The sequence below is a fragment of the Callithrix jacchus genome, chromosome 3, assembly GCF_049354715.1.
Source record: "Callithrix jacchus isolate 240 chromosome 3, calJac240_pri, whole genome shotgun sequence".
NCBI lineage: Eukaryota > Metazoa > Chordata > Mammalia > Primates > Cebidae > Callithrix > Callithrix jacchus.
The window spans coordinates 16,437,984-16,455,374 of record NC_133504.1 but is presented as its reverse complement, the minus strand read 5'-3'; the positions used below and the strand labels follow the sequence as shown (position 1 = coordinate 16,455,374).

General features: G+C 37.9%; 1 protein-coding gene and 1 long non-coding RNA gene across 3 annotated transcripts in view; one reads left to right on the top strand and one right to left on the bottom strand.

Moving 5' to 3' along the window:
- The window catches only part of GLRA3 (glycine receptor alpha 3), a 185,890-nt gene that overhangs the window by 24,536 nt on the left and 143,963 nt on the right, over positions 1-17,391 (bottom strand). For both annotated transcript variants that reach the window (XM_002745204.6, XM_002745205.6), the window contains exon 7: positions 16,554-16,768. In XM_002745204.6, coding sequence (XP_002745250.1) covers positions 16,554-16,768 — 215 coding nt within the window. The remainder of the gene's footprint in view (positions 1-16,553; positions 16,769-17,391) is intronic.
- The window catches only part of LOC108590766 (uncharacterized), a 148,761-nt gene that overhangs the window by 11,026 nt on the left and 120,344 nt on the right, over positions 1-17,391 (top strand). The gene's annotated exons all lie outside the window — the stretch shown is intronic.

Genomic DNA, 17,391 nt, shown 5'->3' with positions numbered 1-17,391 from the left:
AAATTGCTAATCTTCCCATATATGGAATATTTTAAAACTATATAAGTATTCTATCACTATTTAAACCCTCACACACTAGATTTAGCCTTTGCTGATGATTTTCACCTGAAACAAGCAATGATGTTTACTCAGTGGTGATTTTCTAATTTCCTTATTGATCTACATTTATCAGCCAGCATTCTACTGTAAGAAAAGTCCCTGTCATCTAAATTTATCTGTTTATTCATTTGTTTATTTATGAGTATAAACTTATGGATAACTATTTTCTTCCAAGTGATGTAATACATTAACATCATTATTTATTTTGATGCTCACATTATCCCAAATTAAGCTATTTGGAGCCCCTAGATGTTAGCACATATATCCTTTTGGCAAGTCTCCCTCATTATTTGAGCATTTCCTCACTTTCTGTCACAAGATACTCCATATTCATCTTGTATTTCTCCTGTTCTAGTCTTTGAGTTAGTCTGAAGATTGGCTTTTAGAAACTAAGATCTGGGCACTGGGTGTACTCACATCTCCCTGAGTGGTATCGTTTCTAGGCCCTCACAGTGGACAGAGCTGGCAATCACACACACACACACACACACACATACACACACACACACACGCACACACACACACACAATGTAGCACGTGTATCAATTTCTCTATCATCTCTCTTTCTAGCTCTCCATCTATCTATCCATCTATCCATCAACCATGAGCTCACCTTAGTATCTCTAAATCTAACTCAACACCACAGAGTTTCCTCCAGCCTATACCCTTTCTATATAGGAAATGTTTTTCTCTAAAAGTGGGAAACTTGACTCCCATTATGCTTAACATGTGCTTGATCATTCACTGTGTAAGTAACTATCATCTCAATTCCGCCAAGCATCTCCTCAGCCTCAGTCCCTTAACGTAATGGTAAAACCAGGTATTATGATCATTCACCTGATTTTCGGTTCTTATGAAGGTGCATTTTTTGTGTACATAGTTGTTCCATTTGGCATTCCTATTGGGAGGATTATGGTTGGAAGCTTCTATTTGGCCACCATTAGCCCCATTTGGCTCCTGGCTCCTGGTCCCATCCCCAATGGCCCCACGGGCCTTGGTCATAACTATCTATTTATCCTGCTACATAGGCTCTGGCAATCTGGCAGCGTCCTTGACCCTGGTTCCTCCAGCCCAGGCCAGCCTCCTTGATTCTGACACCTCCTCAGCTACGTCCCCATAGGTCTCGCTGTGTCTTGTCACCTCAAAGTTACAGAAGGGAAGAGAAGGAAAAGAGAAAGCATAGAAAAAACAGACAACGTTTTCGAAAAGGAACACAAAGGGAAAACACAGGAAGAGAAGAGTAAAAAGAAAAGCTAGGTCCGTATTTTCTAGAAATAGACTCATATAGACCTAAGTCCCTTAAAGAGGGTAATTCAGTAACCTTTAAGCAACTGTTTTCATACTCCTCTCAGGTTAACTGGGCAGTGATTTGAGGTTGTAGCTGAACTCATCTCTTTGCATATGTTCATTGCTCAAGGTTGAAAATTTGCTTGAGTATTAGTTTCCCCTCTTTTTGTAGCCCTGTGCATATATTCCAGAGTTCAGGAAGCATATTTTGCAAGCAGTGTCAGTGAAAAAGTTACCATTTGTGGAGTGTGCATGAAATCATTCATTTGTTGCATACTTTAATATAGCCAATTAGATGCGTAAAATGCTGTCATTTGCCAAGTATAAGAAATAAACATAAGCGATACTTATATTTATAATAGGTAAGATGTTTTTCCAATTTTCCTTGGAAGTGGACAATTAGCTAGAAATCTGTTTTCCTGCCATAAAAATAAATATCCCTACTTCCAAGAAATGTGAATCTAGGAGAACAGAATGACAGGCTGGGTTCAAGCCAATTTGCACTACTTCTTTGGACCCAGTATATAATTATCTTAAGGATCAACACCCTACATTTTGAGAACTTCACCGTCTTTGTGCTTTTTATATCTTCTGTATTCTCTCCCCCTTCATCTTCAATATTTAGTGTAGTTATTTTTATGAAATGTTAGCCTGTGAGAATTTTGAACAGTTTTAGATTGTAGTTTTAAAGGGTGGGTGGCTCAACATTTAGGGGAAAGGTAGGGTGGCAGGAACGGTAAATAAAGTAAGGAAAAAAGCTCTTTCCCTGCAGGCCCTTCAGTTCTCAGGCTAGACTGCTCAAGTGTGGTTCAGAATTCCATGGTACGTGTGCTACTTGCTGTGTTACTTTTATATGTTGCATTGGAATTGCTTATTCCTTTTTTTTTTTTTTCCTTTTTGGACTGTGAACTCTTTGAGGGTAGATGATATTTCTGTTTTGGTCACCAAAACATCAGTGCTTGTTACATGTACATATTTGTTGAGTGAATGGACAGATAAATGAAGATATTAAGTGGTAAAATATAGGCATGGGGGAGAAACTGAGTCATAGATGACATAGGAGATTCACTTTTTGAAGCAATATTCTTTTACTACCTTCAATTGGGTTGATTTTCTTTTTAAAAGAGTTTATTTCTTGACACCCAGAATGGCATTTCAGCAAGGAAGCACCCTGTATCTCCTCCTGCATCTTAAGTGTGACTTCTGCTGGTCAGAATCATCTCCTCTGGGCAAAGAGCAGTGCATCTCATTTTATTCCAATGCTGTGTTAAATGTTCATCTGTTTGCAAGTATAGATTTAAATCACATAAATTCTGTAACCCAGCCAAAAATTTCTGGCTGCATCCAAGTATATATAGTCCTAGAAGAAGTAAAAAAGATGCTGTCTCAAGCCACATTATTCCTGAAGGAATATGACTCATAAAGTATTTGTGTATTTTTTAGCATCTTGAATTCATAATGACATGAACCCCAGAAATTACATCAGAAATATAATTTCCAAATTAATTCAATGAGCATTTTCAGTGACAACAGATATACGGAAACATCATTTGTGCCTGCCAGGGTTCTGCTAATTGTGGACAACTTTTGAGCATTGAGACTTAAAGGCCTTTCTTTATCATTTATTCTGACCCCCTTCACCAATTTTGAGTCTGTTTCTCCTCCTCCATTCTAGCTTCTCCGCCAAGCACAGCAAACACAGGACGTGGGAAGTTTGGAACTTTGGGGCTAGTAACTTTAAAATAAAGACAGCAGGTTACTTCAACCCATTCACTACACACTCATGACAGACAGCACACCCCCCATGGATTCAGAATCATTGCCTTCTTTCCTCCCCTTCCTGCATGCCGGCCTTTTGGGCAGTATCATTCCAATCTGGACCACCTTGCCAAAAGACCCATTGTCCAATGGAACCCTAGTTCTATTTTCAGGAAGAATCTCTCCTTGGTATAACTCTCTGAATACAATTGTCAGTTGAAATAAAACCTAAAGGTTTACTAATTAGATGCCCTGGTCAGGGGACCTGTGTCACAGAAACCAGTCTCAAGCCATCCTGCAGAAGACTTCCTTCTTCCAAGAGCATGCCCTTTCCATGGCTTCTGTGACCTGCGTTCTCTGGGTTTCCCTCCTTACACTCCACCCTGTTGGCTTTGTGGATTCGTTTTTCACTTTCTGAGCTCCTTAGGGAGATGGCCTGGGCCCTCTTCTGTTCTCACTAGGACACTAATTCACCTTATCTTTCCCTATAGATTCAATCCCTCTTCTGTGCTCATGATCCCTAAACCTCTATTTCCTGACTAGAGCCCCCTTTATCCAGGTTCTTCCTTCACAGCACTCTCACTGTCTCCCACATCTCACTGAAATTGACTAAATAGGAGTTAAAATCTCTACCAGAGTGCCCCTCCCCCACAAAAACCAACAGCAAACATGCACAGCTCCCCTCTCTTCTCATGAAGAGACTCCACTGTTTATCCCCAAATCTAGGAGTCTTCTCTCTCTTATTAAAGATTCAGCCCTGTTAATTTTGCTATTTTGCTTTCTTTTCATTTCTCAAGTTTATCAATTTCTGTCCTTCCTGATATTGCCATCACAGTGATCTAAGCCACAGTGTGTCCTAGGCCCTCAGCTCTACCCTTGACACAACAGCTAGTGATTTTTAAATGCAAATCTGATTGCATTGCTTTCGACTTAAAATTCATCATTTCCTTTCTGTTAATGTTCAAAATGTTTTACAGGTTATAAAGCCCTTCATAATTAGCCCTTCATGATAATTCACATTAACCCTTCACGTAAAGTCTAGCTTTCATTCTTATTTTTTATTCAACATTTACTGAATGGCAATGATGAACCCAAGTTTTGTTCTTAAGTGTTGTAGGTAGAGATGAGAAAGACAGACAAGATCCATGATTAATGGAGCTTACACTCAAGTTAAAAAAAAAAAAATACAAAAAAGCAAACCCATGCATGACATGATTTAAGAGAAGTGTTGTAAAGAAAATGCAGGAGGGTAATGATATGAAGGACTGGGAACAGGGGCTATGTGAGATGATAGTGGCCAGGGAAGACCACCCTGTGGAAGCAATAATTACCACCTTATGCCAATTTCCTTCTTGCTTATTACGTACTAGCTATATTTCCCTTCTTTTAGTTTTTGGAACCTGAAAGCAATTGACAAGCTCCACCACGCCTCAGCTGGTTTGTATTTATTTATTTATTTTTTGCTATTACTTTTGACTGGAGTCCTCCTTCTTTAGGACAACTGCTGTTCTTCCTCCAGGTCTCCCTCAGGGAAACCATCCTCAAATGCCCAGGCCAGGATAGCTTCTCAGCATCCCACTTTCACTTTTTTCATAGATCACTCATTACTACTATACTTATGTTTATTTTTTTGTGGGAGAGCCTGTAAGATGTCTGCTGGCTAGCACCACTTGAATGCCTTACCTTCGGTTAATTCCTATATCCTGCAATTTTTAAGTGCTTTCTGTTTTACAAAAACTTTGGTTAGAAGGATGCAAAAATTAGTATGTCCAGGAAGATTTGAAGATGAAATGTCTATGCTAATATGTTAACAAAATATGTATTGATAGCAAGTAGCAAATAACTCATTGTATTACATTTTGTCCCACTGTACTGATATTGTCCATTTATGAATCTTGTGCTTTTAGGCTATTACATTTCACGAGCTAAGGCAAAGGCCAGACCTTATTCATTTTTGTATCTCTAGGATGTAGCACAGTGTTCTTTAAGGTAAAAGTCTCAGTTAGGTTGACTTGTGTATTGACTTGCAATCACTGGCCATTTATTATTAGAGAAATAATTATATTAACTAATATACCAGGAAATGTTCTTAATAGTGTTCCTATGTTAACACTTAATCCTTACAACAATAGAGGCAATCATCCCTATTTTAGAGACGAGGAAGCAGATGCAGTGAAATAACTTGCTTAAGGCCATGTGGCTACCAAGTTGCAAAACTAGGATTTGAATATAACTCATATGGTTCCAGAGCCCATGAACTTAACTACTTAGAAAAGGAGTAGTTTTCTAACTACTTACAAAAGTAGTTAAGTTCATGGGCTCTGGAACCATAATATCACCTAGTTATGAGGCTGCTTCCATTTAAGATACCACTGCAAATCAACAACTATAAGCACTGTAAATCGGAATTCCTCTCTGTATCTTAAAATTCCATGCTCTTTAAATTTCATCTGATATTTAAGAGTAATGTCAGTGCACAAAATAGATGCTGTGAGATCCTCTGTATTTGCTAGCTTTGACGCTAAAATCTGACAGTCAACTTCCTAGTAGACAATGTATAAAAAGAAATGGTCGTTATATTTACTAGATAAAAACAAACTAGTTGCTCAGTTGAAGCAAATCTTTTAAGATAAGAGAAGCATTTTATCCTTTGAAATACCATGTGTGTCCCCCAACAGTGTTAAATATAGTCAAGTTGTTTATGAGCCAGGAGCCAAGAGACTATTGTTTACTTGCCATGTAATAATCCAGGAAGACATCAGTTTGCTAAATGATCAGTTGAGTACACAAGCTAGGTTATTGCAAGGCCTAGTCTTTTTCATTCTTTCAAATAAAGTTTTATAATTTAGGAAAAGGAATATAGGCACCATATGTTCTGTGGATTTCTTACATCATACTTTTCCCCCCAAGAAATTATGCGGTTGTTCTTCATAAGATTATCATTAGGAATAGAGAAAGCCTGGCTTGTATCCCAAATAAGAAAAGAACTATATACATGTAAAACTGGCTTTTATTGTTGTCAGTCGTCTTGGTTATTAAACATGGAATCAAGTCACTATAGTCTGTAACAGGGAATTTATTGGTCACAGGAAAATCCTTCTGAGAAGCAGTCATGTTCAGGGAGCTTGCCTAACGATAAATTTCTCTCTATCTACCCCCTCCAATGACATGAGGAGTTTGGCAGAGGGAGGATTCAAGCTAGGATGCAATGTAGTTAGCAGACAATCCCAAAATTTCACTGGCTTGATGCAACAAAGGTTTATTTTACTCTCATACTCCGTGTCTACTTTGAGTCAAATGCTGACCCTGGAGTGGTGTTGTCATTCCTATTCTCTCTCGTAACACAGCAGCAGAGAAAAAACCAAGTTGCTGGTGGTTCTCACGTTTGGTCGTAAATGTTCCAGGCTAGTAGTAGCACATGTTGCTTCTACTCGAACTTTATTAGCCAGAACTACTCACAGTCAACCCTGACCAAAAGAGCACCAAAAGGAAATGTAATCCTACCACATGCCTAGAGGGGAAAGCAGTCGTTGTGGCACAGAGCTTTATGATAACTCCAGAGAAGGTCAGGTGGGGGTGCTTTCTATTTGTCCTTCTGAAATAAGAATCCTCATAAGCTCAGGACTGAGGAACATGTGGATTATGATTTGATCACTATGATATATTTAATAGCACATAAAGGCAGCTTTTTTAAAGAGAAAAACTCACTGCTTTGCAAAAAAGAAGCTGTTGGTTAATTAGGGTATGACAAAGAATAAGCAATGTCCCCTGATTTTCAGCCAAAAATTTCCTAAAACAATAGTGTCAGGTCCCAATTTAGTAATATGAATTGTAAGGAGGTACAAAAAAAGTAGAGTTCAGGTAGTGCTCTGAAGCACTAACTTAATCTATGACAGATAATCCATTTTCTAGATGCAGAGAGTAAAGACAGGCAGTCTGCAAGTCAAATTTATGTATGAGAAAAGAAAAAGAACATGCTTCTAAGCATGGAATGCACATCATCAGTTAAGCATACTGCTATTCATCCCTCCTCCCCTCCTTCATTATACCTGACCCCTTTGTTCATTTATGTGGGCATCTGACCCCTGAAGTCATTTGACTTTGTGCTCTCTGATGCTGAGATGGTTTGGCTCTGTATCCTCACCCAGATTTCGTGTTGAATTGTAATCCCTTGTATTGGAGATGGGGCCTGGTGGGAGGTGATTCAATCATGGCAGTGGTTTCTAATGGCTTAGCGCCATCCCTCTACTGCTGTCTTGTGATAGAGTTCTCATTCATGTGATCTGGTTGTTTAAAAGTGTGTGGCACATTCCCTTTTGATCTTCTTCTTGCTCCAGCCATGTAAGAAGTGCTTGATTCCCCTTCACCTTTCACTGTGATTGTAAGTTTCCTGCAGCCTCCCCAGAAGCAGAAGCCTGTATAGCCTGTGGAATCATAAGCCAATTAATCCTCTTTTCTTTATAAATTACCCAGTCTCAGGTAGTTCTTTATAGCAATGTGAAAATGGACTAAAACAAGTCCAGAAGAATAGATGGATTGCATCTATCTCAGGTAATCCTTCATAAATAAGTTTACTTTTGTGCGAACTTTTGATAAGGTGATTGAAACAGCAAAAATTTTAGATCGTATTCCTTGACAAATACATTGAGTGAGCTGTATTATAACTATGGCAGTATATGCTGTGGTTGAAAAGCCTGCCAAGATACATGGCTTTACCTCAGTCCACATAGAAGTAGTCAAAAGGATTTTCCTGTGACCAATAAATTCCTGTTATGGCCTATAGATAACAATATATTAACAGGTAAAGATATATTAGATGTGACTAGCTAAATTATAACCCAAAGACAGATAAAGCCTATAAAGATGTTTGTTTTACACTGGTTTGGGGACAAAGTTCTTTCTTTCACTGGCAAGGTGGTAGTTTGACATTCACTTTTATCTTTGGGGGCTCATAGTATGATTCTAGGATATATATGAATGCTGTGGTATTACGCCATTTTAAAACAGTTTTAAAGTTGTGATCGGCCATATACTTTTCCCTAATTGTTCTATCAGATTTAAGAATTTATGCAGCAACCCTGTCTCCTTCTCAAGTACAGAGAAAATGCTTGATAATCTTTAAGTTTTCAGCTTAATGGAATCTAGTAAGTCTAGTAAAGTAGATTCTAAGATGAAATGTAGAACTTGAGATATCCATCAATTTCTATCCTTCTTATCATAGGACCCACTGACATTTAAGACTTATTTATTTACAAATGAGATAATTTTTGCATCAGTAATAAAATTGGATGGTATTCATATGCATTATATCTTGTGATAAGGGTACGACTAAACAATTATTTCATTTTCTAGGCCTTTTTTCTTTTTTCCCTTTTTCCTAAATGTGTGTATATGAAATCATATTAGTTAGTATGATCCATTAACATTTAAAAAATTTAATTGACTATATTGCTCATATCAAACATTGTATCATAAAGTTAAACTTATTTATTACAAATTTTGTCACAGTAATAAATTTAGATTATGTTTATACTGAACTTGATTGACATGACACTGATTAACTACATTTTGAGTAAATATTAAACGGTTATATTTAAATGGTTTGGACCAAAACGTTACTGACAATAATAACTATTCATTTACTATATTAATAGGAAAATCTGATTACTGTGTGGCTTTCCTGACCCCATTACATTACCACTAACACAATTTACTCTCCTTTAAAATTTGAGGGTATTTTTTTAGAAGAATAAGAATGTATATTTGCTAACTAGCAATGAACACAACAATGAATATAAAGCCTTCATTTTTCTTCCCATTTCCTATCTTTTTATTATAATCAACCTCACATAGATATCTGTGTGCCAACACAATTGTGGAGTTTAAAAAAAATATCAGTTCAATTTACATTTTCTAATAGGTACAGTCACTTTAAAATTTGGTGTCTTTGTGAAGAATAAAAACAATATAAAAGCTATTGTCAGTATTTTTAAATTTTTTATTTTATTTTTTTGAGATGGAGTCTCGCTCTGTTGCTCAGGCTGGCATGCAGTGGTGCACTCTTGGTCCACTGCAACCTCAGCCTTCTGGGTTCAAGTGATTTTGGTGCCCTGGCTTCCTGAATAGCTGGGACTACAGTCACACACCACCACACCTGGCTAATTTTTGTATTTTTTAGTAGAAATGGGGTTTCGCTGTGTTGGCCAGGCTGATCTCAAACTCCTGGCCTCAAGTGACCCACCCACCTCAGCCTCCCAAACTGCTGGGATTACAGGCATGTGCCACTGCACCCAGCCACTATCTTCATTATATTTTGTGAGAACCAATATTTTCAGTATACTGTAAGGTAGATAAATGCATTATTTTAAATCTTTTTCATTAATTTGTTGGTTCTCGGGGGGAAAATATGGTTCCGCACAAGTATATCGTAATTCCATTGAGTTTTCACACTCTAGAGAGAAAGATGGAGAAAATGTCATTAAGACTAAGTACTAAGTTAATGTTTTAACAACTCACATTGTCATCAGATATCTGTATGATACTCAATAAACATGTATTGTGTATCCATTTAAGGTCTGAGAATAGAAATATGTAAAAGATAGTTTGTCCTCTGAAAATGAGGACCATTTCACAGAGAAATTGAGTGGGGGAAAATGAGAAGAATTGAGTGAAGTAAAAAGTTCTAAGTAATTGTTGATGATAAACCGTTTTGGGGCAGAATTTGTAATCTCCGTAGGCTACCAGCTTGTGAGCTTCTGTAAAATATTTACTCAATAAGCCACATTTGGAATTTCAAGTGCTCCTTATTTTTTAATGTTTAGTAGCTCTGTTTTCAGTTAGATGGCCATAGTGATGAGAACAGAGAAATCCACATAGACTCTCCCTGGGATTCTTCCCTGTTTCCTTTCTATCCCTTCCTCCCCTCTCGTTTTTCTGAGCATTTACTGGCAAGCCAGAGTGCGGTCTAAGAAAGGAGGCTGAAAACTTAAACAAATCATTGCCCCAAGGTAGATAAGATTATTTACAACTCTTTTCCTCTCCTCCTCTCCAAGGCCTCCCTGTGGGTGGAGCGCACTCTTCCGCCCCACTGACTTTCAGTTTGGCCACGAGACTTGGTATAATTTGTGGAATGAGAACAGAAGTCACCGTGTGCCAATTCTGAGAAAAAGCCTTGCATGTTTTTTCTTGCCTTCTTGCCATTGAAAGAATGCGTTACAGGTCCCCGCATCCCCAAAATGAGGAGACACAGGGAGCAGATCTGAAGCCCACTCCACAGCCTAGATTCAAGCCCACTCTAGCAGCCCGTCTCAGGGCAAGCCCAGAAGAGACTCAGGCACCTCGCAGTCCTGTGAGCAAGAGGAAATGTTGTAAACCATTGAGATTCAGGAGTTGTTATGCAGAATGATTGCCATGTAACTGGATTAACAGCCCCAAGTGCCAAGAATCTCATAACATTAATATATTATGTTAAGAGCTGGGGTTTGGATGAACTTGAATCTAGAGATTCCCCCACCCTGCCAAGTTTCTATCTGTGTATGTGAATGTGTGCATGGTGCATAGTGTGTGTATGTGTGTGCATGCATCTCTCTGATATGCTATGTTCAAGGACACTGATATGATAATAAGTTTAAAAGACTAAAATAAGGTATGTAGAATGCAGAGTGACACTTGTGTACTTCTGGGATGATATGAAACCTAAAACATGTGGCAGAATTAATTCTTAGCCAATCTCTATGAAACAGAATTAAAAAAATGAGGAGGGTAGGTCTCTAATAGGAATTAATTGTTGAAATCATAAAAGAAAGGGCAAGGCGTATGTAATATTGCTGCAGAGCCAAGATTTCTCCAGAGTTCCCTAATGTGGATTCCTTCTAGTACTCAGAGTTTCCAAATTAAAATTCTGTTTTGTCTCTTCTACTGATTTTCTCTATTCTTATTCATCCCCACACTTAATTCCTTCAGTGCCAAGGTCTTAACTAGGCATTTAAATTAAATGTATACTAAAAAATAATCAAATTATTATTACTATCCCATCTTTCACCCTTGGTGAAATGAATCCTCCTAAAAAGGATTAGTTTTCCATATCTAAAAAAAGATCACAGAATGCTGAGATCTCAAAGAGTTTGGGAGTAAAGTTTTGGGGCGAGTGGATCTTGCCTTTAACCAAACTGTCTAATATATTCTGTGTATTGTAGGGATAACCCAGGGGGAAGAAAGGAGAGAGATTTTCAGCTGGGGGAAGAGGGCCAAACACAAATGCGTCTTTTTTTCCTCTCTTTCTGGGCTTTCTATTATTAGAAAAATCTGCTCTAGTCCACTTCCCTATTCATTTCTAGTTTCCTCCCTAAAGTCTGAGGCCTGGGTGTCTTTGGTCAGAACTTTGGAAGTTCCCAGTTTTTGACAATTCCATGCGGTTGTCTTATAAATGTCTCAGAGTTAACGTGTTTTAGAAAAGAACCCCCACAATTAACCTTTCCCTCAACCTTCCCTATTAATAACGATCATCTCCACTTGCCTAGTTACTTACCCGAATGCCACCATTGGCTCCTGCATTTCCCTGAATCTTCCATGTTCAAGTCATAAGCAAATCCTTTCTGTTTTTACCTCCAAATATATATTTTTTGAAAACATTTACTTATTTCTAAAACCATCTGCTACTCTCTAACTCTGTTGCTACCAATTCTGTCAGACCATCATCTGCTGTGGACTATAACAGCTTGCTTGGTAGACTCCTAGCTCCTACTCTGACTCTTCTACCTGGTCTTCAAACAGAAGTCAGTGTAATCACTCCCCTTATTAAAATTCATCAGTGGTCCATTGCTGCACCCAAACTAAAGCAAATCATTACCAAGGTCTATGAAGTCTTCCTTGATGAGACCATGATCATTGCCATTTTTCTCACTCTGCCCCAAGCACATGGTGTAAGGAAGTGCTCCTAAAGTTACACAACCCTGAAAATTTTCTGGAAATAGAATGCATATGTCACCTTCTTATGGCCACCCGATACAGACACTGCAAAAATGCAAAAGAGTCCCAAGCATCAAGGAATGAATCACAGGAGTGTTCTTGCCTTGAGTGACTGCATGCTTGATTTATCATGATATTGTAGAACCCAATGCAGTAGAAAATATCAGAGAGGAATCTCAGCTATGTGGTTCTCAAGAAGCTGGCTAAAGTCCATTCTTTGAGATTTCATTCTCTGAGTCTTACTTTACTGATTTCTAAGTTCGTTCTTATCCTGCAAGAGATGCATTGACACAGAGCCTAGACAAAACACTAGGCAAAGACCACAAACTGATGATTTATTGTTTCATCCTCCTATGTTTGCTAAGCAATTTTCCTGAATGTAACTTTGTTTTCCTGCTTTTTAGAAGCTGTCAGTATGTGAATTGTGGGTGCTTCAGTGGCAAGACTTTCAGGCATCGGGGGGTTCTTTGTGAGGTTGAGAAGAGCAGATCTTAAAGTGCATGGTCTCATATATCTGTTCCTAAATGCAAGTTATAAAGCCCTTACCTCCTGTCTCTCTGGACCCAAAGTCACAGAATCAGAATTGAATGTTTAAAGAGATTTTCTTCTCTTTTGAATGGTCTTATCCAATAGATTAATTCTTGTTGTTTATCTTGGGTCTTCAGGGTCTGCCCTCCTAAAATTGAATGCGTGTAATTAAATATGCTTAATCTCCCTATTCCTGACCTATCCTGAATTCTGAGATGATACAGTCAACCTCTTTTAAGGCATCACTTTGTCAATCAACCTTTTTGTGGGTCAGAGTCACACCTGTCTTCACATTTTAGATGTCATTGTCTCTGTGATGAGAGATGGAGAGGCTTTATACACATGTATGTGTATAGTTGAACTCACCACTGAAAACCTATTTTTCCTCTAAGGTCTTGTGGAAATTAAAGCCATATATATATATATATATATATATATATATATATATATACAAACATAACAAACCTGCATGTTCTGCACATATACTGCAGAACTTGAAGTAGTTCCAGGGTACATGCGCAGAACGTGCAGGTTTGTTACATAGATACACATGTGCCATGGTGGTTTGCTACATCCACCACCCCATTATCTACATTACATATTTCTTCTAATGCTATCCCTTCCCTATCACCCCACTACCTGTTATCCCTCCCCTAGCCCCCCACTCCACAACAGGCCTCGGTGTGTGATGTTTCCCTCCCTGTGTCCGTGTGTTCTCATTTTTCAACACTCACTTGCGAGTGAGAACATGTGGTGTTTGATTTTCTGTTATTGTGTCAGTTTGCTGAGAATGATCGTTTCTAGCCTTATCCGTGTCCCTGCAAGGGTCATGAACTCATCCTTTTTTTGTGGCTACATTGCATATGTGCCACCTTTTTTTATCCAGTCTATCATTAATGGGCATTTGGGTTGGTTCCAAGTCTTTGCTATTGTGAACAGTGCCGCAATAGCAATAAACATACATGTGCATGTGTATAATAGAATATTTTATAATCCTTTTGACATGTACCTCATAATGGGGTTACTAGGTCAAATGGTATTTCTGGTTCTAGATCCTCGAGGAATCACCACACTCTCTTCCACAATGGTTAAACTAATTTACACTTTCACGAACAGTGTAAAAGTGTTCCTATTTCTCCACATCTTCTCCAGCATCTGTTGTCTCCTTATTTTTTAATGATCGCCATTCTAACTGGTATGAGATGGTATCTTAACGTGGTTTTGATTTGTATTTTTCTAATAGCCAGTGATAATGAGCTTATTTTTCATATGTTTGTTGGCTGCATAAATTAAAAACTAGGCAATACCATTCAGGACATAAGCATGGGCAAGGACTTCATGACTAAAACACCAAAAGCAATGGCAGCAAAAGCCAAAATAGGCAGATGGGATCTAATTAAACTAAAGAGCTTCTGCACAGTAAAGGAAACTATCATTAAAGTGAATGGCAACCAACAGAATGGGAAAAGTTTTTGCAATCTACCCGACAAAGGGCTGATATACAGAACCTACAAAGAACTTAAACAATATGACAAGAAAAAAAACAAACAATCCCATCAAAAAGTGGGTGGAGAATATGAACAGACACTTCTAACGCCTTTTTAAAATGTCTCCTATTTCTTGAGAAAAAAGTATGAAGCAGTTCTAGACGTTCCTGTTTGTTAAGTTGTGCCCCCATTCTGTTTTTAATTTACTGCTCATTTTGTCTCTGCTTCCTCCGCTCGCACTTCCATGCAACCCGAATTCTTTGTTACTCTCTGTATCTAAATGCCTTTCTACTGTGCCCGGTAGAAGTCATAGATTGTCCTTTTTCTGACTTTCAGCATATAGACAAATGAGCTTTCATTTCTGTTTAGCTCATGATGATCATTGAGTAAACTGGTGATTTATTTTCTTTTTTTTTTAATTATACTTTAAGTTCTGGGGCACATGTGCAGATGGCGCAGGATTGTTACACAGGTATACACGTGCCATGGTGGTTTGCCACATCCATCCTCCTGTCATCTACATTAGATATGTCTCCTGATGTTATCCCTCCCCAATCCCCCGCCCGCTGCTATCCCTCCCCTAGCTCTCTCACCCCACAACAGGTCCCAGGATGTGATGTTCCCCTCCCTGTGTCCATGAGAGGAATGTGGCATATATACACCATGACGATTTCTTTTACAAATTAACAAGAAATTTCCACTATTACACAGAGCTCTCATGACATTTATCCTTATGTAAATAAGCATTGAGACTTATTAGTTTGAATTTATAAACAGGTTTATAATTTTCGCATGAACAATATTTTAGAAAACACTAGCTGATACGAACCATTTTGAAAATACAATAAATTGTTAATATAAATAGACATTATTTTGAAAGATAACCGTTAAATTTTAGTAAGGCAGTGCATGTTAATCTCAAGTTCCTCCTATATTAAATATTTTTAATGATCAAATTTCTATTTTCAATTTTTATTTATACAGGCATCTTAATCTAATAAATTGAATCATAGACTGAATTAGTAGAAATGACTAAGGGAGCCATGACAATAGGTTATAATTTACTTGCTGTGGCACGAAGATAGCATCCAACGCATGAAGAAAGCTAATATGATTTTATTACATCGAGGTACATCATTCAATGAAAATAATTGTAAAGCTTCCACAGAATTACTTAATTTCGATGATAGAAATGTCTCTCATGTCATTTTAGGGGAAGAAAATAATTTTCTATTTCTAAGCAGCTAAATAAATGAAAAGAGTTTTATTTCAAGATATCTTATGCAAAGCAATATTGGGTCTTTTACAGGACTCAAAGAAGAAACAATTCTATTTTAATCCTGGCAGCTCAGCATAGATGAAAATCATGGAATTAGATAAGGCCTCCCTCCCATTGACTTATGGCTACTTAAAAGCAAAGGGGAGAAAAAAATCCCCACAAAACTGATGTATACCATATTTGGCTCAGGGTGCAGCACTGTGGGTATTCTGATACAATACTTGTAATATAATTGGTATATTGTTTCTGAAAAAATGTTGGCAATATATATCAATGCATACAGCTATCAGTGCAGCAATTCTGTTTATAAGAATGTATGCTAAGAGCATAACACAAGATATGTGCAAAGCTATATATGTGTGTGTGTGTTTGGTGTTCGTGTCTACATAGGTGCATTTACATAAAGTATACATATATAAATATATATGTATATAGGTGACATGTGTGATATGTAAAGACATAGGCACACATATGTATATATACACATATACTCATATATGTGACATTTATTATATAAATATTTATTATAGTATCAGTCCTAAGAGTGACTAAATAAATTATGGCATATCCATACAATGAAGTACTGTGCCACCATTTAAAATTATCATGTAGATTCAACTTAAATATTTAATATATTTCTAATTTTTTTATTGCACTTTAGGTTCTGGGGTACATGTGCAGGTCATGCAGGATCGTTGCATAGGTACATACCTGGCAAGGTGGTTTGCTGCCTCCATCCCCCATCACCTATATCTGGCATTTCTCCCCATGTTATCCCTCCTCAACCTCCCTACTGCCCACTGTTCCTCCTCTAGCCCCCACAACAGACCCCAGTGTGTGATGCTCTCCTCCCTATGTCCATGTGTTCAAAACCTATTGATTCAAAGACATCCATAGTGTATGAATATTGTTGATTATTAAATAATTGGAAATCATAACAAAATGTGAATAGTGGATATCACTGGTTTTTAGAATTTTTTCATTTATTTCTGTTTTACAGATTTTCTGCTTTAGTTATTTATTACTCTAAAAATCAGTAACGCTATTGAAATGCCATTGAAAAATATCTGAACAAAGCTGACAATGATATCTTTGCAAGATTTACATGTGTGGGTGCAAAGATGTGCGTGCTCATTCAGCACACTTACCTTTGGCAAGGAAGCCCGTGATCCTGAACTCTGCGTCGTCATCGTCAGCACAGTAGTTATTCCCAGAGCTACCCTGGCTGGGGCTGCATCCATGTTGATCCAGAATGAAACCCAGGATAGAATAACAATCAGAAGACTGGGAATGTACATCTGGATCAGATAGTATCCCATTTGTCGCTCCAGATGGAATCGCACTTCTATACACGTAAACTTTCCTAATTGGTGATAAGGTAAATAGCAATTAGTAAAAATAGGGCTTTGTTATGGCATCAAATATCACAATTTGTTTTTTTCTTTTCCTTTTCTTTCTTTCTTTTTTTTTTAGACTCTGTCGCCCAGGCTGGAGTGAAGTGTTGTGATCTCAGCTCATTGCAGCCTGTGCCTCCGGGGTTCAAAAGGCTATCCTGCCTCAGCCTCCTGAGTAGCTGGGACTACAGGCATGTGCCACCAAGCCCGGCTAATTTTTTTTTTTTTTAAGAGACATGGTTTCACCATGTTGACCAGGCTCGTGTTGAACTCCTGACCTCAGATAATCTGCCCACCTCAGCCTCCCAAAGTTCTAGGGTTACAGGCGTGAGCCACTGCTCCCAGCTTCACAATTCATTTTGATAAAGATGCTGTCATAAAACTTTCCACGACAATGAAAAAAGACTCACATTAATTCCTGAAAAATACTTTTTCCCTGTTAGCATCTAGAAGCAATGTAGTAAGAGAGTATACTCTTTTAGGAAATAGAAGGAAATTTTATTACTTCCCATTTGAAAAGTGCTTCACTTTCAAGTGAAGATCTATTATTTCACTTGATTCTGACAGTTGCTTCTGAGGCAGACAGGGGAAA